Below are 24,259 nucleotides of genomic sequence, written 5' to 3'. Positions count from 1 at the left end.
CTTTACAATGAAATTATATAAAAATGCCTTTAATTCAGGAGATCTACGTTTCTTACTTTTTCTACCTTTTTGGAAAAGTGGCTCAGAGTCGTTATGACCCAGAGCAGGCCGATTTGGCGGAGAGCTCGTTCGCAGTCCATATCTCAAGAAAGCCGTGGCTCATCGTACTTTTCCATTATTTTCGAGGACTACACCTAAATCCTTCATGGACGAAACCTGCTCGATATTTCTACCTCCATTATCTACGAACGGAGTGTTTGATGGCGTCGGCAAAAAGGTCAGTAAGCGAAAATTCGTTTCATTCAAGTCCATGTTACTCCCACCGAACCTGAATTAGATATTTTCGCGAATCCGAATCCCAAAAGGCTGATCCGATGGGCAACTCTAATTTGAATCATCAAACTCTTGCAATTTCTGCTGGGCATGAAAGCATTTTTTGCTGGAGTTTACTACTATTTCTATTACTATTCAAAACCGCCCCCGGCCATGCGAGAGATCTGCTGCCATCAGACTAAGTAACAAAAACATAGACTGGCGAAAAGCACGAAATTTCTGTTTGACTTGGCCTGAGCATGGGTAAGCAATGAAATTTATTTTGTTATTATAAATAGATCATTTATTTGAAAATGCTGTCACAGTTTTGAATACATATACAATCAATCAAAATTTGAAAATGGATTCATTATTTAATGCTAGTAACGTCAGCGTCATATTTGTCGTCGTCGTTGTTTTTTTTATGATGATGAAGAAGATGACAGAGTTGGTGGGGGTGTTGGCTGTTATTGATATTGTTGTTTTTGATGGTTATGAAAGTTCTGGTAGAAACTATCCATATCCTGAGGTCCACACATTTTTTATGTTCTTGGTGTTACTAATGAGAATTGTTATCTACTTTATTGCCTTAATGGCTACTTTTACCCAATGCGAGGAAGTGGACCATTTTCTTCATCGCGAGATTCCTCAAACGTAAAGTAAAATTGCAAGGCTTCGTCAAATGTATTACAGACTGGATGAGGTTGGGTAAAAAGAAACATTGTGCCTTGAATCTCACCTATCTTCACTTAATAAGGGAAGCTAATGACGATTACTGAGCGAATGTGGCCAATTGGGTAATAACTCCCTTTCATTTTTGTCAGAAGTTACAGAAGTTTTCCCCTGTTGTGGTAAGGAAGAACAAAAATAAAGAGAAAGCTCGTTAAAAATGTGATAATGAGAAACACCCAGAAGAGGAAGTAGTCGATTTTTTGGGCAAGCATTTTCCAATCCTTCAGGATTTCGTTGATCTGGTCGTCTTCTCGTTGTTTATCAGCCATCATAGCAATTATTTTGTTAATGTCCATATCAGAATCCAATGCATTAATTATGGGATTGGACGAAAGGCGTCTTCCAGGATTGCCACTGCAACGACCTCCAAGCGAATTGGGAGAAGGATTTGTGTGGCTTAGATGAGGTTCGAAATATTGTGTTCCATTCGAATATCTGTCAATTTGAGGTGAAGGAACTGCAACGAAAATGGACAAAGTCACATAAACAAAATCTGCCCCTGTTTAAAACTGAACTGTTGCTTCAATTTTCGAAAAGGTGTTGTGGTAAAGCAATGCTCAGAACCTAGTGATTTCATTCATTTGCTCACAAAAATTAAAACGAAATAAGAGCAAAATTGATATCGGACGATCTTTTTCAAGACTCTACTCCCTAAGCAATACATATGTGTCAGTGATCTTTTTCATATTAATCGCTCCTTAGACGTTCTTATGACAACAAATTTCTCAGATTCAGATTAATAATTGTTTTTGCTAGAATCTGGATCGAAGCTAGGACTAGACCAAAAAGGAAATGGAGAAAATGGGAGGGAAACGTGAAAAATCACAGATACTACTTTTGATTGGTACGAGGCGCTCGTCACTATAGCCAAATACCTGACAACTTTCAATTTTGGCCGTAATTTTAGGTCAACTTCGGCGAGTTCTTTGAAAACCATTAAGGTCACTACAAATAAGTCCTGTAGTGACCTTAACGTTCAGGACAGTAAAAGATGACTTGCAACATCCCCGTCAGTTCCCTTGGGGATCCCCTGCTGCATGGGTTACTTGGCTATGGAGCTATTCAGGAAGCCACATTGGTCTTATCCGTTGCAATGTTACAATGGAACATAGATATTCTCAAAATTAGCCAACAAAACTGCACAGTACTCACTTTGCATTGGATCCAATCTTTTCTGTGTTGTACAAAAAGCTCCTTTTTGAAAATCAAGACCCATGTAGCTTAGATCTTCGTGAAATCGTCCCATCTGACAGATACATTTACGTATATGATAAGTCACCTCTTGACATATCCTCCGCACTGACTCAACTATCTTTTTCTATAAACCTCTCAATCTTTTTATTGATTTGATACTTGTCTCAGTTGGGTCTTCTCTGGTGGCATTAACATGAGCCAAAATCCTGTAAACTGGGACAAAGCACAGACAATCATTCCCTTGGGCAATGTGACACAAGGTGTAAGCAAAAAGGTCGTGTGCGCATGCGTCATCGTAACATCCCAAAGCGAGAGAGGGTATTGAGAGTAAACAATTTTGCTTCGAGCCCTGTGGCTAGGGAAGGTCTCAAATGACTTACTAGTTTTCCTAAGAATTCGCCTAAATTGGTATAAAATCTAAAGCATCAATTATTCTCCCCTAGCAGGCTCATCTCTAGCTTTGGATTTGATTTGATGGAACCTCGTATAAACGCAACATTCAGTAACTCTTCAATGGCTGTTGGAGAACTCGATTGTTGAAAACTGTTGTTAAGAAAACAAGATCAATCAGTTTTGCATCGATTGAAATCACGCTTTTTTATGGTTTCAGTGTCTTTTGTATCCAAACTAAGACTAATCTGAAGCTTGAGCCTCTCCTTTCCAAATTTCGGCGGCTGTTATTTGGTTTCTAGTAAATTGTAACTTGGGAGTCTATTTTGCAACTTTAAGGGAAATCTGAAGATGGAATGTTACTTATGGAGAAGTAATTTGAAATAGGGGCCTTTGACATACTGAACATTCTTGGAAGAAACGTCTTTGCGCTTTCTTGGTCTTAACTGTCAATGAATAATTGTCTTTTTGCCCGAGCACAACCAACCCAGCGCTCGTCAATTTCCATAGCCATATTCCATTTACCTACAGTATGTAGCAATGTTTACTTTCTGTGGTATTTTCCCCCAAAGTATCGTCTTTGTGGAAACAAACATCTTTTGTAAATGATCATCCTAAAATATATTCCAGATTAATATATAAATCCACTTAAAACAAGAGAACACTTTTAACCAATTAACTAATAGATGTTATGAACTAATTTTTTTCAATTTTATTTTTGGTTTGCTTTTTACGGGCTTTTCTAACCGCTCCAGGGAATGTAATCCCACTGCTGATTAAAATTACTAATAAAATGAAAGGTTATAATTGGTCTATTTGTAACCTTTCAATCTTTATCTGATATTTGGTTTACCAACGAATTTGAGTTGACCGATCGACCTAGTACTTGAATGTAGGGTTGATCTGGAATGCAATCAAAAAAAATGTTCAAGTCTGATTTGAAAGATGCTACCGCATCAGTAAGGCCTACATATTTCCTACGAATATTAGAGGGAAGCAAATTGAACAATGAAGGAGTCTGAGAAAGAAGAGACTTTGTACTTTAGCATTTGCAGATGTGAGTTACCTTCTAATGCTGTCTTAGCCAGATGCTTTCAATATGTTCCAAAAGTTGGTGTATAAGCAAGATGTGTTTCCAGCACCCAGTAGAAATCTTTCCTCTAATGTGTTTTACTTTTCCGTGCGTCGCAAACACGAAACACACCCCTAGTGGGTTTTCTTTTCCGTTTAGGTAAACGATTTAACTGCGAGCATATTCGTCAACGTTTAAGAACTTTTTTGCTTAGTATAACTCATGAGAAATCATTCTGCACTGTTTTATGCACTGAGCCTTTTATTCCAGTTTCTTTCTTAAGAAACGAAATTGCTACTATTTTATGTTACCTGTGCTTTCCGAATTTGATGGAGGAATTACTCGAATGTCTACTTGGCCACGTTGTTGAGATTCCTTGGAAGTTCTTCTACTTACGCTACCATTGCCAAATGATGCCAAAAACTCGCCTTCACCATCATCAATGTCTGGAAAATGAGTGTTTGGCCAGTTATCTGAAAACAGAAAAAGAATATGATTCTTTTTGTCAAAGGGTACAAAGAGTAGAGTATTTTGCCTTAAGTATCTTCGTATCCCTTGATTCTCATACGACAGAGCTTGTCAAATCGCAGGTTTACTCAAGCTAGAGCAATAGCCAGGAATATAGTTCTGGGGTTTGTCTCTGATTGACACAGACACGGTCAATAAATAGGAGGTATTCTATCTCAAGAAGGTAAAGCATTTCGACCATTTGACTCAGACAAGTGGAACCTCTTTCACGTAGAACTCTTCAAGAATTCAAATTGGCTCTGCCATTGACTTTATAGAAAACGAATTCGAACACAACCCCCCAGTTTACAAATTACACTTGATTATAGCATCCTGACTTTCCCTGAGCTTGCTGAAGAGGGTAACTTTTTGAAACCTCGTTTGATGACGTTACCCCGTGCTTGGGTGCATAAACGTGAGAATTTTTTGAATTTCCGGAAAGCGTTCATCTCCAGGCCAAAAGGCCTCAGTGCCCTTAGCCACAAAAGCTTAAATATCATATCTACATCCGCAAAAGGTGCAGCTTCCCAATTTGTCTCTTAATGATCATTACTACTAATGCAAATCCATTATTTTTCACCTTTTCGAATCTTTTGTGCATTATTTTGACTGCTTTGCATTTTTTGCCAGTTTGTCTGAAAAATCGAGTTTTCCATTTTTTTCGCTGACTTCCTTACCGCTACTGGGAATGGGATCCCCAGCAGTTCAAGACAGAAAAAGTATTAATCTTACTTGATTTTACATTCATATAATATTTGATCCACCAACGAATTACAGTTGGCAAATTTGGGTAGCCCTTGACTGTAGGGTTGATCGGATATTTTGATCAAAAAATTGTCTAAGCCTATCTTAGAGGATGCTACTAGATCACCAACTATACACTCCCTACGAATGTTAGAGGGAAGCAAATTGAACAATGGAGGAGCCCGAGAAAGAAGAGAGTTGGACTTCATTGTTTTTACTAGCCTGGATTCTCGAAGGCTCGTTCGGACACAACGTTCTTTAAATTTGACCTTAAATCCTGGGTTGGGACAAAGATGATGAATGCTTTTGAACAGGTTCAGTAGTAGATACCTTTTGCACATTCTTTGAAAATTCTTAGAGTATTTTATCATTAACTACTCTATGGAATACTGCACAGTCACTACCTGTCTGGCCTCTCCCAAAACGAGAGCTCTCTCAAAACGAGAGCTCTCTCAAAACATTGATGTTCCCGATAAAACATCTTTGGACTTGCTCGACCTGTTGCAAACCGGCTGAATTAATTGGAGCCCAAATGGGCGAGGCATATTCAAATGTAGGTGGACAATCGACTTGTACAGAGTAAGCATTGTGATACTGTCATGTTCCTGACTCCAATGAGTTGGATGGTGACTTTGTAACTGACTATATTGTTCTGACTAGAACAGTTTAAATGCAGGACAAGAATGATATAGCATGAGCACGAGCATGTGCTCACCCAGAACACACATCTCCCTTTGTGGATGGCTCGAAGTCGATTCGACGATCATGAGTCAATTTGACGATCATGAGTCGATTCGTCGATCACGAGTTGATTCGACAATTACAAGTAAGTGTGTGGTGGTGGTGACCTGGTCGTAGCCAAGTTTCTGTCATGGAATGAACGAGACCCTGCCTATCTAAAGCTAGTTCCTAAAGCTAAGACCATGATGATCTTGTCTCGGACCTCACATCCATCCTTCAGAAGGTGAAGAATCCGGAGAAAGTCATCATTGGTGGTGACTTCAACATTCGTCCTGACTTGAGTGAATTCTCTGAGCTCGCCCAGATCCTGAGCCAATGGAGAATCACTCTGCGCTCCTACCCGGGCGTCCCAACACACACTTACTCCCAGGGCGCCTCTGTATTGAACCACATTTTCATATCAGAAAATATTCCATCTCCGGCCGGTTTCGTTCATTCTCTGGCCGTTTCTGATCACCTCCCAATTTCTGTCACCTTCAAGATGCCCAGAATCTTACATCATCTGGGCGTGACTCGAAAAGGGAGGTGCGTGGTCAATGTACAGAAGTGTGCGGGTTAACTTGAGGCCCTGGACCTATCCATCAATACCGGGATGGTGACCAATCCAGCAGCAATAGCCCAAGGCATTTCACATGCATTCAAAGAGTCCTCTTTGGTGCAGGGGAGGAGAGGAGGACTCAAGACCCATGGTTCAACCCCTACCATTGAGAGCTGATGGGTCAAATGCTCCAAAAATTGCGAAGTGCCAAATCAAGCCAAACACCAGAGATTTGGGAGCAATATGTGACATCAAGAATTGCATATCACAAGTCTCTGAGGAGCGCCGATCAGCCCACCAAAGGTTGGAAGTGGAGAACCTGCTCCCTTCCTCGGCCTTGTCTAGGATGGCGGGCTTGTAAAAACGTGCCGAAAAGCCCGCCACCAACTCGGAAATTCCCGTGAGTAAATTCCTCCTCCACTGTCAAGAAATGTTTGCATCAACATCAGAAACAGTTGTGGAGGAGGTCCAGGGCTGCCTAGAAGAACACAATTCCTTTTTGCAGCCCTTCAAGGATCCTGAGATGGACGTGGCCTTCAAGAAAATGAAGAGCAAAGCCCCATCAACATCTGGGGTCTCTCCCTTCCAAGTTTTACTTCTCCGGATCCAAGCCCAGCCACTCTTCCAAGAGCTCTTCAGCTTCGTCCTCCATTCTTGTTTCTTTCCACCCAAATGGATGGAGTCAGCAATCATCTTCAGCCTTAAGAAGGGGCCCAGGGATATTCCAAACAACCATCGCCCTGGAGAACCCCTTCTTGAAGATGATGTCCACCCTCTTAGCTGCCCGCTTCTTTTGATTGGCCGAGGATGGGGATCTCCTTCCCGAGTTCCAATTCGGTTTCCGGAGAAGCCACTCAACCACCACGGCAGCTACTCTCCTCTATAAATTGTGCATTCCAACATCACCAAAAAGAGGAGCGTGTATGGATGCCATGTGGATTTCTCCAAAGCATTCGACAGGGTGGACCGAACGCGGTTATTCCTCAAACTCCAACTATGGGGAGTTCCGCGTTCAATCTGTATCCTGCTGTCCAACGTCTATACAGGACTCAGACGCTCGATTCAATCTGGTGAGGACCTATCCCCCTGCTGCCACACTTCCATTGGCCTTCCGTAGGGGGATCCCCTATCTCCAATTCTTTTCAATCTTTGTTTATCCGACCTTCCCGAAGGCCCCTCTATCAACCATTTTCCTGTTCAATATATTCAATATGCAGACGACCTGGTTCTCTTAGCTAATTAAGCCGTGGAAATGCAAAATGCCATCAATGCGCTCCACGGTTACTACAAAGAGAACGGCCTCAAGTCAATACCATCAAGACGAAGGCCATGGTTTTCCGTAAAAGTCGCCTGCCTCCCACCTCCCTCCAAATCAACAATAGTCCGATTGAAATCGTCAAGTATTTCAACTTTGTCAGTTTCACCTTCTCCACCAAACTCTCCTTCACCAATCACCTGAACTCTACAATAACCAAGGCCAGGGCTAGGATCGGATCGATTGGATACTTGTGCAATAGACTACCCATCAAGAATCTTCCCTTCCAAATATTCATTCAACTCTTCCGGATCTACATCACCCCAAGTTTTCTCTACGGCCTACACTTTTAGCTCCCAAACTCCGCCCAATCTGCCCTCAAATCTGCCGATACTACATTCCCAAAATTCCTCAAGAGGTACCTGTGCGTGCCCCAATTTGCCAATAATGCGTGGACGCACTTTTTATGCAAAACCGAGCCCCTCACCATCGGGCTGGCAAGGTTAGTGTCCAACAGTGTTGGGAACCTGGCCATTCCGGAGGTGTTGTCCGGACACAAATTGTCCTTCCTGGCCAAGGACTTGTTCACACCCTAATGTCCTAGGCCCGACATCCCTTCAGAGTATTGGCGGTCACGCACCTTTGTCCGGCTCCCAGTCGAATGCCATCAACGACGGGAGCTGACAAAAGATATGTTCAATCTGACCCACCCACTCTACTGCAATAACCAAGATTTTCATCATTTACCTCTATCCACCTGTTTTTGTAATGTCTGCAATGCCCCTCTTCACTTTTTTCATGTGCATTGAACGATAATACTAGTCATACTCAGTGATATCAATTTCTAGTCGACTGTTTTATTTTGTTTATAAACCATGTTTAAATATATTTTTACGCCATGACATGACCAATAGTTACAATAGAGATTTACTATTATTATTATTTACTAATACTCCTTAAATCAAAGCTTCATGAAATGACCTAGATCTGGGATAGAAATATTGGCAGACGAAAAGAGTAACATATGACATGAACATAAGAATAAAAGATATAAGACTAAACTACAACAGCCACGTTACCACTTACACATCACAACACACTCAGACCTGCCGTTTGAAAAGGTCAAAAGCAACAAAACGTGAGAGTGCTCTCAACAAAAGACGGGACTAAACCCCTGTTGACTTTTTTTAGCTATTGCTTTGAAAATATGAAAATGCAGAATAATAGAAAAACATTTCACTTCTTCCAATACTAAACTCTTCTTCCATTTCATGACAGCCTTCAAAAATTGCCTTCAAAAACAAGATGTTTAAAGTAATTTTGGGGGGTACATGGCTAAAGTATCTGATAAAAGGAAGATTTATTTCCGTTCCTATGGAATGCTTACTTGTAAGCACAATAGAGTTGATACATGACTTGAGCACAATGGTTTGCCCTGACGCAAGCAGTTTTTGTTCAAAGCACATTCAGCATTAAGAATTTTTGTAGTTACCTAGTGTGAGCACCCTCTTTTGACATGCTCTTGAATGCTAACTTATCATGTCATTTTTCTTTTCTTTTTTGGGATTTAAACTTTAAAAAGAATATATTGAATCAGAAATATCTTCATATTTTGCATTTTTCTCTTCATTATTACATTTTTAATTGGATTCTTGCCCTTTCTTTGCATTTTTTGGACAGCCCTGATGGTCATAATCGTGTCCAAGACAACGCAAAGGCTGCAGATCTAGAGATGTATCACTAGGAACATTGAAAGAATGAGAGAACTCTTGAATTGGGAGAGACTAAAAAGGTTGAGACCGTAGAGTATTCAAAAAAGGTACGAAAGGCACTTGAGAGTGTGTGTTTTCAATAGCATCCATGACCTTTGTCCCAACACACGTTTTAGGGTCAATTCTAGTGACCGTAGAGGCTTAACGTGTGTTTTGAGAGGACCTTCATGCCCTCGAGAATCCAGGCTAGTCAAAACAATATATCTTTGTGTCTTAGCTTCAGTGTTAGCAGAGCGGCAGAAACCAAATTGGAAGTCGGGAAATTGGTCCTTGACCAATTCGGAGAAGCGGGAGAAGGGTGAACATCTTCTTCCAGGTGGTGTGCGCGAGGTTGTTTTCGCACGTGTGTACAAGTCGTTATCCTGGACGAACTTCTCGATGTTCAACCTTTAATGGTCTGACTCGGCTCTCCTCAAAGATTTGTGATAACCAATTCTTGTCACAACATATTGCTCTCAAGCCCCTAGTAACCACTAGCCTTGGCACTTCGCCAATTTTTGAATTAATTGACCCCCATAACTCTCGCTTGTATGGGTTAAACCAAGGCTAAACCTTGAGTCCTTGAGGCCACAAAATATCTCGCAAGAAATGAGATTCATACTTATTTTCTTAAATCACCAAGGAAACTGCATCCTTTCCTTGAATTCGCTGCACGGGTTACCAAGGTAGCTTGCATAACTAATTTCTCAAGTTACTTTTGGGATGATCCTCCTGAGAAGCAATCACTGAGAAAGATGACTTCGAAAATAACCGTCTTTTTTGGCCGTACTCCGATAGTCCTATAAGGACACTCACTTAAAGATGAACTTACTTGGACCAAATGGAGCCCCATGTCCCAGATTCCCATTTGCCATGGACACTCGAGGCGATCGGCGCCCTTGATTTGTTCCATGAGGTGATCTTCGATTTCCGTCCTGACGTGAACTCAGATGACGAAGTAAAGAAAGTGACACTCTTTCAGCATAATTTGATGCCAAATCATCCTGTGGCATCATCATTCCTTGAGCTTGTGACTGTCGTCGACGACGAGATGCACCACATTCTTCGCGATTCCGGCTAAACTTTCCACGGTTAGTCACTTTTTTACCCAATATATGTCTGCAATACAAAAATAAAGGCCTGTAACAAGATTGTCTATAATTTTTGAATTAGGAGCTCGTTGGTTAGGCCTCTACGGTCAATGCGGTCAAAACCCGGGTTGGGACAAATCTTATGAACACTTAGTGGGACATCTTTGGACTTTTTCGACCTTTTACAAACCGGCTGAACTAATTGGAGCCCAAATGGGCGAGGCATATTCAAGATGAGGCTGGACAATCAACTTGTACAGAGTTAGCATNGACCTTTTGCAAACCTGCTGAACTCATTGGAGCCCAAATGGGTGAGGCATATTCAAGATGAGGCTGGACAATCAACTTGTACAGAGTTAGCATCGTGATACTATCTCTGGACATAAACGTGCGATATATCCAACCATATGTTAAAAAGCTTTGCCAACTTTCAACTGGATATGCTCATCCACGGACTTCTAGACTGGACTGCGAACAAAAGCAAAAATTTCTCATCTCTTAAACCGTTCACTTTATTCCAAATATGCATGTTTTACGACCACAAGATCTTGTTGACTAGATGAACTTGGCCAAGTTTGAGCCCATAGATGGATATGGCCAGAGTTATATTACAAGCACTACATAAATTTCGCATTCTTTTGGTCAGTTACATAGGCTTTTGACCCCATATCTTTGAAACGAACCACTTTGCAATTCAATAATATGAAAATGGCCTGCCTTTAATATCTCTACGTTTTTTATCTACGTTTCTGATTTTACTGCTGTAATTCGAAAAGTGGCTCAGAGTCGTTATGACCAAGAGCAGCTCGATTTGGCGGGAAGCTCGTTCACAGCCCATATTTCTAGAAGTTCGTGTTAAATCTAAAGATGACTCCCATCAAATTTCATTTGTACCGTCAAAGCAAAAGATCGTGTCATCAATCTTCATATACCATTGAAGTCGATATCATCGATATCAAATTCTTGATTTCGGACCGTCGAGGCACTGTATCTTGGCGAGCAAACCTGGGCATGGAGGACATGTTTAATTGAATCATAACATGGGCCAATTTCTGTCTTGATGTCTGTTCTGCAGGAATTGACCAGGAGGTTAATTTTGACGATGTTCTCCGTGGTTCTCCTCATTCAATGCCCATGATGTCTGCGTTCGTCTTTAGTTGTCTTGCGACCTTCATGAAATATTCTTTAGCCAAAACACTACAACTCCCCTGAAGCATATCAAGTGGATTTCTCCCCTTTGAGGGTGCAGGTCCTTTTGATGCCCCCTCGATGGTCCGAAATAAATGGCATAAGGAAGACTGATGACACGATTTTTTGCCTTGACGTTAGGAACGACATTTGGTGCCAATCTTAAGACTCATCCCCCGGGCTTATATTCCGAAAATATTTGTTCATTCTCAAATTATAGGCCTAGTCTTATCCATCGACCCGGATACTCGTAGTCCAGTTTTGTTTTCGTGAATTTCCTTGTCACCACTTTCAAATGTGTTTAAAGAAATTTACTCACTTCTGGGCCCAAACGGGGACATGGGTTAGAGTTGGACCACGATAGAAGAAGTTGAGCACTGTTACAGTCATGATAACTGACACGCATGTAATCGCCATTACCGAAGTAAGATATATGCCTGTGGAAAATTTTGAATTAGTACGTTCGAATTGAGACATTTTATGTTCAATTGCTGTGAAAATAATGACAACATAACATAAGAAATAAAATGAAATCAATAATGTTACTTTATTTTGCTAATAGTGATAATGATTTTTTTTTAGAAAAAAAAAATCTAAAACAGGTTAATAAACTAATCCGTGCATTACACTTTGATTCCACCAAATTAAACAACTAATCCATTCAGAAGAGAATTGGATTGAAATAGAAACCCGACGGGATCATTTTCCGGAAATTTTGCAAACACAAAAGCTCTACAGTAGACAAAGAAGGCAAGATAAAAAAAGCTTCAAACCTCTTTGAGTAATGTATTTGCTTGATTTTGAGATCTTGCTATAATTTCTAAGGTGCGATAGTTTTTAGTAAAGTATCCTTACAAGTCGTAACCTCTAAGGATGTAAGGAACCGCTAAATGACAACTGGTGCATAGACATTCGATTTTTTTTGCAGATTTCCTTACCTCTTTACGAATTCCGAGCAGTTCAAGACGAGAAATTTATTTATTTTGCTTAACTTTATTTTTATATGCTATTCGATCAACCAATGAATTAGTGTTAGCGGATCTGGCTAGCCTTTGAATATAGGGTTGATCAGCAATTTTAATGAAAGAGCTTGCCCAAGTCTGCCTTTAATCCTGCTACTGGATCAACACCTACATACTCTCCACGAATATTGTGTAGCAAATTGAACAGTGAAGGAGCCCGAGAAAGAAGAGAGTTGGACTTCATTGTTTGAACTAGCCTGGATTCTCGAAGGCTTGGGGGTGCTCTCAAAATGCACGTTGGGACACAACGTTATTATTTGCCTATTTATGACCTTTCAATCTTTATTTGATATTTGGTCTACCAGCGAATTTGAGTTGGCAGACCGAGTTAGTCCTTGAATGTAGGGTTGATCAGGAATGCTATCTAAAATATTGTTCAAATCTGACTTGAAAGATGCTACCAGATCAACAAGGCCTACGCATTCCCTACGAATATTTGAGGGAGGCAAATTAAACAATGAAGAAGCCTAGAAAGAAGAGCAGTGGACTTCATTGTTCGAACTAGTCTGGATTCTCGAAGGCTTGAAGGTGCTCTCAAAATGTACGTTAAGAATTGACCTTCAATCCTGGTTGGGACAAAAATGCTCATGGATGCTTTTGCAGACAAACAGTATCAGATACCTTCCGTACATTTTGTGAACACTGTACAATCCCAAGGTTTTTAGTCTTTCCCAATATGAGAGCTCTTTCATTCCTGTGATGTTCTTAGTGAAACATCTTTAGACCTATTCGACCTTTGGCAAACCTGCTGAACTAACTGGAGCCCAAATGGGCGAGGCATATTCAAGATGTGGCTGAACAATCGACTTGTTCAGTTAACATTGCAATACTCTCTGTGGACTTAAATGTGCGATGTATCCAACCACTTGTGTAAAAGGTTTGCAAACTTTAAACTGGATATGCTCTTGGAACTTTTCATTATTTTGGAGGACTGCGCCTTATTCTTAATGAACGAGATATTTCAATATTGTGTAATGGCATCGACCACAGGTCATTGACCGGAATTTTAGTCCATTCAAGGACATATTACTCTCAGCAACCTCGCAACTCTCAAAACAAGGACATTTGATCTACGACCACTCCCAGACTACCGGAATCTTGACCAGTCCAACTACACACACTTATTTTGTGTCATCAGCATGAGAAAAGGTACTGACTTTACTACTGAGCTTCTGAAGTGGAGCAATGAAGATGATTAAAAAGGAGAGGAACTAAAATTGAGCCCTGAGGAATGCCTGACTTGACATCAAGAATGTCACTAAGGGATTCCCTGACCTTAACCAACATCCTCCTAACACAAATCACACTAAACAATCGAGAACCTTGCCTTGGGTACCAATCTCATGGAAACTTTCAAATAAAGGCTAAAAATGTACTTTGCCGAGGGCCTTGGAAAAGTCGAGATAGACTATATGGACCGACGCAGGACTCTGTAGTCCCCCAGTGACTTGCTCTATACGCTCAGTCAATTGGGTAATCGTGCTAAATTGTGCTCGTAACCCGTTCATCATCTTCTCAAACACCTTCGCAATATTCGAAGTGAGAGAAATCGGCCAATAGTTAGTGGGAGGCGGCTTATCTCCCTTTTTTGGGAGCAAATTGGAACAAGGTGAGCTAACTTTAGCGAAGAAGGAAACTTGCCCTGATCCAAGATGCAACGCATCAAATACGAGAAAACAGGAGCAAGAACCTGTGAGCATCTCATCAGAAATTGAGATTTCACACTGTCAGGACCAGGAGAAGTCTAAACTCTTAGGTTCCTGATGGTATCTAAAGCATGACCTTTGACCCAAAGCATGAGCGACCTTTGTGCTCTTTTTGGAAAGTCGGAGGAGGATGAAGTCTCAGAATAACCGGGTGAGTGAATTTTGTGTTTTTTTGGGGACGACCTTCGAGAGTTGGAAAACTTTGGTCTGGTAACAAGATCCATTTTGGCGGCTTTGCTTTGGGCATTCCTCAACGTTTAGAGCGATCAAATCATTGACAAGGGCTTCCAACCTACAAGAATCCTTCTTTTGGACAAAATTCATCTTAGGTGGATTGTGAGAGAAGCTTATAGGAGGAAGTAAAAGGGGAGGAGAAGGAGAAGCAATTCTGGCCGCCACCTGAGCAGATCTAGAGGATGTGTTGGACTCATTGCCTCAAGAGGATGGGGTGGGACTACAAAGTTTGGGTTAAAGGAATAAAGGACGATGTTGGGGGAGGGCGAGGGGAACAAGGGGAGGGGAGAGGTGGAGATAACAGCCGTCTCTTCCTCCTAGTGCCTCCTAATGGGCGTTTGTGCACCTTTCCTTGTGCATGCTTGTGCATATAGTATGACTTACGCTTCAATGATTATATGTACATGATGGTGAAAATAGCTAAACCCTTAATCGGAACAACACTTCTCATTGTACTTGAAAAGACCAAACTCCCTATGTTTGGGCAAGGACACCAGAGCAAGGAGGCGCAGCTTTTTTGTGATCACCAAAGTTTTCCCGCCAAGTTAGGCCTAAACTATTAGTGCTGAAATTTTGGAATTTCACCTATTGGCCTAGCAATTGTACAAAATATGTACTTCTATCATTTTTGTAACCATTGATGGTATGTGCTTCAGACATGGCGTTAAAATATACTAAAAATGACTTCTGATATAGATTAAAGTACAATTAGTGAAAAATGCAAATAAGGTGATCTTGATAAAGCAAGAATTTGCTCGAAACGTAATCAGTCAATAATTTTTCGGGAGCACTGACAAAATTTCAAGTAATTTGGTTCACTAGATATGAAACTATGGGAATGGTCAATATTTATGTACATATACTTATATTGTCTAATTCATCATTATTTGTTATTTGTCAGGGTAAATTTGTCATCAATTGATAAAATGATTCTTGTTGATTTTCTTGCTATGAATGTTTTTGAGCAATATTTCACTGATTTGAAAGACCATTTGAAAGACCATTTGATTAATTTGATGTCCATGGGCATTTCATTTATTCATTTGACTTTTAAATTTAATTTACAGATATTTGGTGTATGAACAGAGTTTTATATCAAAGAGATCATTAGTCACTAATAAAGATACATTTACATATACTATGTAGCATGGGTAATCTTACTTCATTGATACTAGTGTTACGGTTTTAATTCCACGCAATAAGGGCCCTTATTTGCAACGTCAGACAGCCCAAACAAAACGGGAAGACGCATGGTAGATTGCTAAATACACTAATGGTTGCTGCCATGAAAGGAATTTCTTTTTCAAACATTATGTGACACAGGTCACTAATTATGCACAATATTTTTTTTTAAATTACCAAATACAACACAAACGCACTATAATTCATTAAAGAGGAATCGCACAAATCGGCCCTTTATTTAGTAGAGACTGACTCGCAAAGCGCCCTGTAAAGTTCAGAACGTAAACCATATTTCGTGTAGTGTAAGGAGGCTATGGCCTAACTTGGCTGCCAAAGGGAAGCCGTGTTGCTTCCTCTCTAAGAATTCCTCTTCCCCTTCAATACCCAATCTACCCCCATTCCTATAAACACCCTCCTCCCTAATATTCCTTGACCCCCCTATTCCCAAAATACGTTTCTATATGAATGTAGCTGCCCAACCCATTTCCCAAAACCAACCTTCTCCATTAGCTTATGCTTTGCCTCGAGTAGAACATCACTTTGTTGTTAAGCGGGATTTTTTACGGTTGGAGAGGATGGTCCAAGATCTTGCGAACTTAGTCGGTCAAAATAGAGGCCCGTAAAGGGGTCATATTTGAACTTGCATTTTCTGATTTCTAAAAACGATAGCGCAAAGGTTAAGATTTTAGAAGAATTGGTCATTGAGAGAGAGATTTCATTCATCGCTGTAACAGAACCCTGGCTTCGGCGAGAGGTCTTCGATGAAGAACTAACCTTAGTTGGTCTAAACTTAGTTCGTTGTGATAGGGTACGTTCTGATAATCCCATATTCCCACATGCCTAAATGTTAGAAATGATTTGCAACACACATTTGTTAATGTGTTGCAAAAGGTGGGACACAGACAAAATTCCAAAATATGGGAAGACTCTAAGAGAAAGAAGTTGGGCCTTTTGTGGTTGAGGGGGAAGCCATTAGGAATGTAGAGGGTATGGCTACCACGCTTGGAGATCAATTCACTAGTGTGTTTTCAACTCCAAAGAGTTTAGGAGCAACAGCCCGTTGCTCTATTGATGAGTTTGTTGAGATCGGCAAAGCTTGTGAAGTTGAGCGTATAAATGATCCTGTAGTCACCGATCAAGATGCTTTAGCGGCCATAAGGGACGTGAGGCTTTCAAATTCTCCTGGTCATGATGGCGTGACATCTCAGTTTCTGATCAGATGCTCACTGGTTCTTGCTCCTGTTGAGTTTTAAGTTGCTTCTTTCAAACATATAATCAAAGCTAGCAAAAGTCGGAGAGCTACTACGTAGAGCCTAAAAGAGGATAGTCGAAATTGATTTTATTTTCATGTACAAGATGACCTTCCTTTCGTAGAGGTTTAGTTTGAATGCAAATTCAAACGGAACCAGTGTAGGGCTTAGTATAGCAGAGCGGGCAAAGCGGCAGCGTGATCAAGGCAAGAATATTCTTCCCAGATGACGTTGGGTCAAACCCCGGTGCCGGAAGCAATCCTTTTTAGCATCGTTTAATCCCGACTTGAAGGATGCTAAAATGGGTTCCGATTTGGCCTTTTTTTATCAAAATTCCTGATCAACCCTATGTTCAAGGTCTAGCCAGCTCTGCCATCTAATTCCAACCTCTGAAAAATGAATACGTTTTTCGTCTTGAACCACTGGGAATGCCCAGTAGTGGTAAGGAAGTCCGCAATTGAAAAAGAATGGGCTTTCAATAATTTTGTTTTTGAGCGTACAGTGTTCCTAGCTCAGTTCAACAACGCTGAAGAAAGCAAAAATGTATGCAATAAGCATGGATCGAGACGCAAAATTGCTTTAAGAATGTTCTTACCAATAAGAGGAATGGACTCAGAGGTTTCTGGCATTTTCTCCGCAATTGCCAACATAAACACGGAAAATGCCAATAGCACAGTCACTCCTAAGGCTATCTTTTCACCCGAATCAGGCGGTAAGCAAAACACCAATACTGTCAATGTACTCATCATCATGCATGGAAATACGATATTGTACCTGAAAAGTCAAATAGAAAATGGATCATTTTAAATGGTAAATCAAAATACCTCTGATTATAAACCTCTCTGATTATGAGCACATTTAATAGATTTTATCGCAGTATTCAAATCTTGTGGTAAAAACGCACTTTTCGGGGCTGATTTTTTTTTTGCAATAAATGAGATTAACAAAGAATGCTGACGTGATCGATGTTTACTTACATGTAATACAAAGTCTTTCTTCTGATTCGCAATGAAATAGTGATCTCTGGAAATGGTTCCACGCAGCAATTGTAATAACGCTCGGTCCTTACAATTTGTGGTCGTTCCAAAATTTGCCACTCCCCATTTGGAACGTAATTTGACAAATCTACCTCAGCCGTTCGGTTGGTGACATCAACCTAAAAAAGAAATAGGTATTGGCACTTCACGTCTTCTGAAAAGGGTATTGTGTGTTACGATCAAGGACGCCCTGCCACCTTTTGTACACAAGCCTTCTTCTCTTTTGACTTGTTGTGTTTCTTTGAAGCATAAAGCCTCAAAAAATCGATCACGGAGTTCCAAAATCAAAAGCGATCAGATTTTGAATTTCTATTCACTTGGGTATGTGCTAAATATAATCTCACCACCACAGAAACCGGTTTGTTTTTCTGCGTGGAAATTGGAAAAAAAACAAAGAAATGCCTTTTGAAATGAGCAAAGCTGTATATGTACGTTAGTTGGTGTGCAAAGTGGAAATGAATTCCAAAGGCCATTATTTTTGCAAACACTTGACTATTCTCCAGTCTGCTTATTACAATGGCAAAAAGGCTCTAGCGTCATGAAAACACGTCTCTTTTGCAAATGAAGATGAAGGAAAAAGGAAAGAACTTGGCCCTTGGGAGCTATTTACAGGCGCTACTTGTCCAGGCAAGCGAGACCTTAATAAACATTCTAGAAAATCCTGTGAACGGTTTAACGCCGAATAAAGAGAAGCTGATATTTTACCTATTCAAATAAAGGGACACCGAGTTTGATTACGTTAAGTTATCTAACGGAGTAAAGTATATTTAGGCCATTCTGAATCAGTCTTGAGAATGGAAGATATCAAATCCTGCATTCAAATAAATCAAGAATTAAACTTTGGAGTCAACGTAACTTAGGTAGAAATATTCAGTTTGTTTACAACCGTTTCTATGTTTAGCATAGTTCATGTTAACTTTGTAAAGCAGTTAAGCATAATGCTATACGTCCTATTTTCAATTCAAATTCTTGCTGGAACGATGAATTCAATTAAATCTACGTCTACCGTTTCATTTGGTTGCTCTTCAATTGAAAATCTTGTTCTATTGAGAAATTAAATGGAATGTTTGGTAAACTTCGAATTCTCCTGAGCCTAAAACACGAGATTTCATTTTGTATTTGCCGCTTCAAGTAAAATGAATGATAATGCAGTTTTTCGAGCGTTGCAGCCGTCTCGCGAATTTTGCAATCTATCTTGGCTGGGACCATTGAATGTGTCATCTCAATCATTGGAATTGCCGTGTCTCATTCTTCAGGTCTATCGTTTTTCTGAAGGAAAGCCGGATCTCCAGGCGCTATTTGGGGGTATCTCAATTCTCAACTTTTAACTAAGCAGTCATTTGAAGTAACGGCTGGAAACTCTTGAGACTCTATTGGTAATACATGCATAAGGAAGGCTTTGCCGTTTGATTTCCTTTCTCAAGAACAGCTATTGCAAGGTATGAGTATATAGAGAAGCAGAGGTAAGGCAGTAATGTAGTAAAAACGTAGCTGCCCGCTACTACTAGCAATACGAGTAGCGGACTTCCTTACCGGTGCTGGGATTGGAATCCCAGCAGCTCAAGACGAGAAATTTAATCATTTTATTTAACTTTTATTTATATATATTATTTGATCGACCAACGAATTAGAGTTGGCGGATCTGGCCAACCCTTGAATATAAGGTTGATCGAGAATTGTAGTCAAAAACTTGTCCAAGTCTGACTTAAATCATGTTACTGGATCAACGCCCACTTACGCCTAACGAATATTTGAAGACAGCAACTTGAACAATGAAGGAGCCCGCGAACGAAGAGTGAAGGACTTCATTGTTTTAACTAGCCTGGATTCTCGAGGGCTTGAAGGTGCTCTCAAAACGTACGTTAAGCCTCTACGGTCACTACAATTGACCCTAAATCCTTTGGTTTAAGTGGATTGATATTCTAATCTGAGCAAGAATCCAAGATGATTTTTTTTCAAAAGTTGTTAGTTTGGTTTTAATAACAACGAAAATCGTTCTTAGAAGTCATTTGCACAAAAACTTTATCAGTATTGTGGGTACCACCGTGCCTTGTTAAACGAAAAACTACTCCGACCTAGGAAATTTATTGTTTTTATTGCTAACACAGCTTAAAATACTACCACCTGAGGCCAAACTGCACACCTTTTTATTACATTCATAATGAACTGTCCCTAAGACTCTAGCATTTTTACTTGATAAAACAGAAACTTTCCATATTTTCATTGAAAGTGAGATAACTAAAAAATTCATAAAAACAATATTTTTTTCTTCTAAACTGCTTTGGGGAGCTGAAACATTGTTATCACAAAGTGGCATAGCTTCTCTAATTGCTATGTCCAATCCTCCTTTTTACAGATATCCTTGGATAACAGGACAATAGCACCATAAAAAGGCTCCAGTGCAGGCAGATTATCATAATTTATAAAATCTTGAAGAAGCCCATTGGCGGAGTTGTGGTTCGAATTCTAGGAATGTCACTGCCACTCAAAGCTGGCAGGCACACTTTGCTTTGGAAAACGCGTATTTTTCTTGAGCCTAATGGAGCCTTAAATTGATGGAACTATGCATTGCAAGAACAAACACTTCAATAACAGTCTGAACAATTTCTGGTGTCTATGCCAAAAGCCAAATGCATTGTAGCTTTAAACCAAAAGTTATGGTTAAACTTTAGGAGGCTTCATTGATCTATTACTAGGGCTACCTTGTGCAGCGTTAATAAAAACTGCCTTCCATGTAACATCTCAATTTAAAGTGGCACTTTTATCAAATAAAGCCGACGAACTGTATGAACGTTTAATGCATACGTAAGTGGGATGGGTTTTCGAGTGAAACTATACTGGCTCAGATAAATCATTAAACAACCAATGATAAATAATTCACGAAGTTTATTCACAACTTAACTTACTTTGCCATTCGGCGTCATTTCCCTTGGGTGTTTTTGCACAATTTTAACTTGTTATCCTACTTTATTTCCATTTTATGCAATGCAACTTAATTGATTTGACGGTTTAGTTATGTTATTAAATTCTGCAATTTCTAACTTTTCATAATAAGCGTAAGAATATTTCTATGAAGTCATTGTAAAAAGTTATTTATTTACTAAGCACTTCATCTTAGTGTATATCAAAGATATATTCTTGTTCATTCCCAAAGGAAATTTTCCATGACTTCTCCTAACACAATGTCCACGCGGAATAAACATGCTTGCATTGTGATGAGTCCCTCAACAACATGGAATTGTGTACTGTGAGTCAACAAAAATTGATCACTTTTGCTTTACCCATCGAACCCGATGTGCAATGTCTTGAGGCAGCGTTCGTTAAGAAAAAAGGGTCCTTATTCAAAAAGATCCTCTACTCGACTCTCAGATCACTATGAATCAGATTGCCTTAAATACGGCAAGATCCACCATAATCCATGAAAACTGGTTCCCCAAATACAGACAAAAATCCACTTCTAATGTTTACATGATAGCATTTTCAGATAAATATTTTCCAGCTTGTTGCTGCTAATGAAAAAAATGCAAAACTTTTGCGACAGAATTGCCAAGAGAAAAGGTTAATATTTGCTTTTTGGAGAGATACTCGTGAGACCCAAAAAATGATGGGAGACTAGACAATCTCGAACGGCTCCAAAGTATTGACCTGTAGAGGTTCTACAACTCAAACAAGAACAGCCTCTGTTAACAGTGTCTTAAACCGAGTCTGCTGCTGGCTTTTCTGTACTCTATTAATGTTCCCAAGTACCTAACGTTTAGAGACTGAGAGAAGATCGACAAATGCAATAACAGCAAGCTCATGCTTATTAGTGATCAGATCATTCCATTTGTTTCAAAAGTCAAGAGTATATCTTGAAAATTCGTGCGAAGTGAAACGGTATAAAGAACTGAAAGCAGAGGAGGCAATGTCAACAAACATGAGAAATGCCACGCTCCGGGAATCTTTATAAGAACGTCGCATGCTCCTAATGTTTGTTTCCATGGTACTAGAAACTGAAAGAACAAACGGCAAAAGGCAATGTCAACAGCTTGTCTGTGACTGGGCCATCATTTTCTTTATTTTGCTCATTCGATTGGCTCTCTTCGAATCCTAACTAGGCGTTGCCACCATTCTAACTAAGCGTTGACATCATTTGCAAGATATTATCTCTTACGTAAAATATTTTCTATCAATTTGTTCCATTAGATTATTGAGGGTGTCTTTTTTTAAAAATTAATCAAAGAGCTCGGTTTACTCTTTTGAGCACTTTCCTTGGTAAATTGAAATGTCATTTAATGTTTTTGAAAGTATTGAAAATACATATAATTGCAAGTGAATTCCCAAATAGTACAAGTAAAAGTTCCCACAAATTTGAGAAAAGTACAAAATGAGCCCTTGAACACCTTTTTTAAATCATATCGGGTCGACCATTACTCAAAAGCCGGCATGCTTTAGAGTAAAACCGGTCAAAAAGGTCTGTCTGGCTAAGTTCAAGTTCAAAGATGAACACTGTCCATTGATTATAGAAAGACTTGAAGAACTGGACCTGGTTTCAATTCTGAAACAGGAATCGTCCATAGATGCAGCCATTGATAAATTAGTTGCAGTTTTTAAGGAACTTTGATCTAGTTTAGCAATCTCTGAATGTGTACCGAAAGGTGGTACACGGACAAAAATAACAAAACTGGCAAAAAGTCTGAAGAGCACTACGAATCCAGTCATTGTGGGTAGTCTCCAAAAAAATTGGACGCAGTTCAGGGTAAGATTAAGGCCTCCATCGAATATGACCAGTTGCAAGCTGAGAGTAAGGTGGTTCAGGAGGTCAGATCGAATCTGAAGGCTTTTTTCTCTTATGCGAACTCTAAGAGAAAAATGAAACACTCTGTTGGGCCTTTTGAGGTTGATGGGGCAGCCATTAGCAATGTAGAGACTATGGCTAACATGCTTGGAGATCAGTTCTCCAATGTGTTTTCAACCCCACTGAGTTCAGAAGCAACAACTCATTGCTCTGAAGATGAGTCTGTTGAGATTGACAAGGTCAGTCAAGTTGAGCGTTTAGATGATCTTAAAGTCACAGATCAAGATGCATTAGAGGTCATCAAGGGCTTGAGACTTTCAAGTTCTCCTGGTCCTGCTGGCTTGACATCCCAGTTTCTGATGAGATGCTCACTGGTTCTTGCTCCTGTTTTCTCGTACTTGATGCGTTGCATCTTGGATCAGGGCAAGTTTCCATCGTCACTAACATTAGCTCACGTTGTTCCAATTTTTGAAGGGGGAGATAAGTCGCTCCCCAGTAACTATAGGCCGATTTCTCTCACTTCGAATATTGCGAAGGTGTTTGAGAAGATCATGAAGTCCAAACTTGTAGAATTTCTTGAGGTCAATGAAGTCCTTCCTCCTAGCCAGCACGGTTTCCGAGCACATTTTAGCATATCAGTTAGCAATCAGTTACCCAACTGATTGAACATTTAGAGCAGGTCATTGAGGGACTGGAAAGGGACGAGTGACTTGATGTTGTCTATCTTGATTTTGCCAAGGCCTTTGATAAAGTAGATCATGGCCTTTTGTTGAATAGACTTCATGACATTGGGATCCAAGGCAAGGTTCTCAATTGGATAAGAAGCTTCATTCATGATAGGAAGCAAATTGTTAAGGTTGAGGGATCTCTTAGTGACATACATGATGTCAAGTCAGGTGTTCCCCAGGGCTCCATCTTAGGGCCCCTCCTTTTTACAATATTCGTTGCCCCGCTACAAAAGCTTAGTATTACTGCCAGACTCTCTTATGCTGACGATACAAAGCTAGTTTTTGGTAGGAATGGCCAAGATTCCACTAGCCTTGCAAAGGACCTAGAAATAATCTATCCTTGGGTTCCTAGGAGTAATATGGCCCTGAGCGGAATAAAATTTCGCTCAAAGACCTTCGGGTCAACTCCTTTGAATACTCCACTCATAGATAATGGAGGTAAAGATATTGAGCAGGTCTCATCTTTGAAAGATTTAGGTGTAGTCCTCCAAAATAATGGTAGGAATGGCCAAGATTCCACTAGCCTTGCAAAGGACCTAGAAATAATCTATCCTTGGGTTCCTAGGAGTAATATGGCCCTGAGCGGAATAAAATTTCGCTCAAAGACCTTCGGGTCAACTCCTTTGAATACTCCACTCATAGATAATGGAGGTAAAGATATTGAGCAGGTCTCATCTTTGAAAGATTTAGGTGTAGTCCTCCAAAATAATGGAAAGTTCGATGAGCATATCCAGTTGAAGGTGGGTAAAGCTTTTCAAATGTGTGGTTGGATATATCGCACGTTTAAGTCCAGAGATAGCATCACGAT

The 24,259-nt window shown here is 40.0% G+C and overlaps 1 protein-coding gene across 1 annotated transcript in view; it reads right to left on the bottom strand.

Annotated features, from left to right (window-relative positions):
* Positions 1–601: 601 nt before the first annotated feature.
* LOC131879460 (acetylcholine receptor subunit alpha-like) overlaps positions 602–24,259 on the bottom strand; it is a gene marked incomplete in the record, with an annotated part of 39,479 nt that continues 15,821 nt past the window's right edge. Inside the window, 6 exon segments of the mRNA XM_059225795.1 lie at positions 602–1,501; positions 4,012–4,173; positions 10,069–10,355; positions 11,835–11,952; positions 17,505–17,683; positions 17,887–18,065. Of these exon segments, the coding sequence (XP_059081778.1) occupies positions 1,140–1,501; positions 4,012–4,173; positions 10,069–10,355; positions 11,835–11,952; positions 17,505–17,683; positions 17,887–18,065 (1,287 nt within the window).

This window comes from Tigriopus californicus, chromosome 4 (assembly GCF_007210705.1).
Source record: "Tigriopus californicus strain San Diego chromosome 4, Tcal_SD_v2.1, whole genome shotgun sequence".
Classification (NCBI taxonomy): Eukaryota; Metazoa; Arthropoda; class Copepoda; order Harpacticoida; family Harpacticidae; genus Tigriopus; species Tigriopus californicus.
This window is presented reverse-complemented; position numbering and strand designations above follow the sequence as displayed.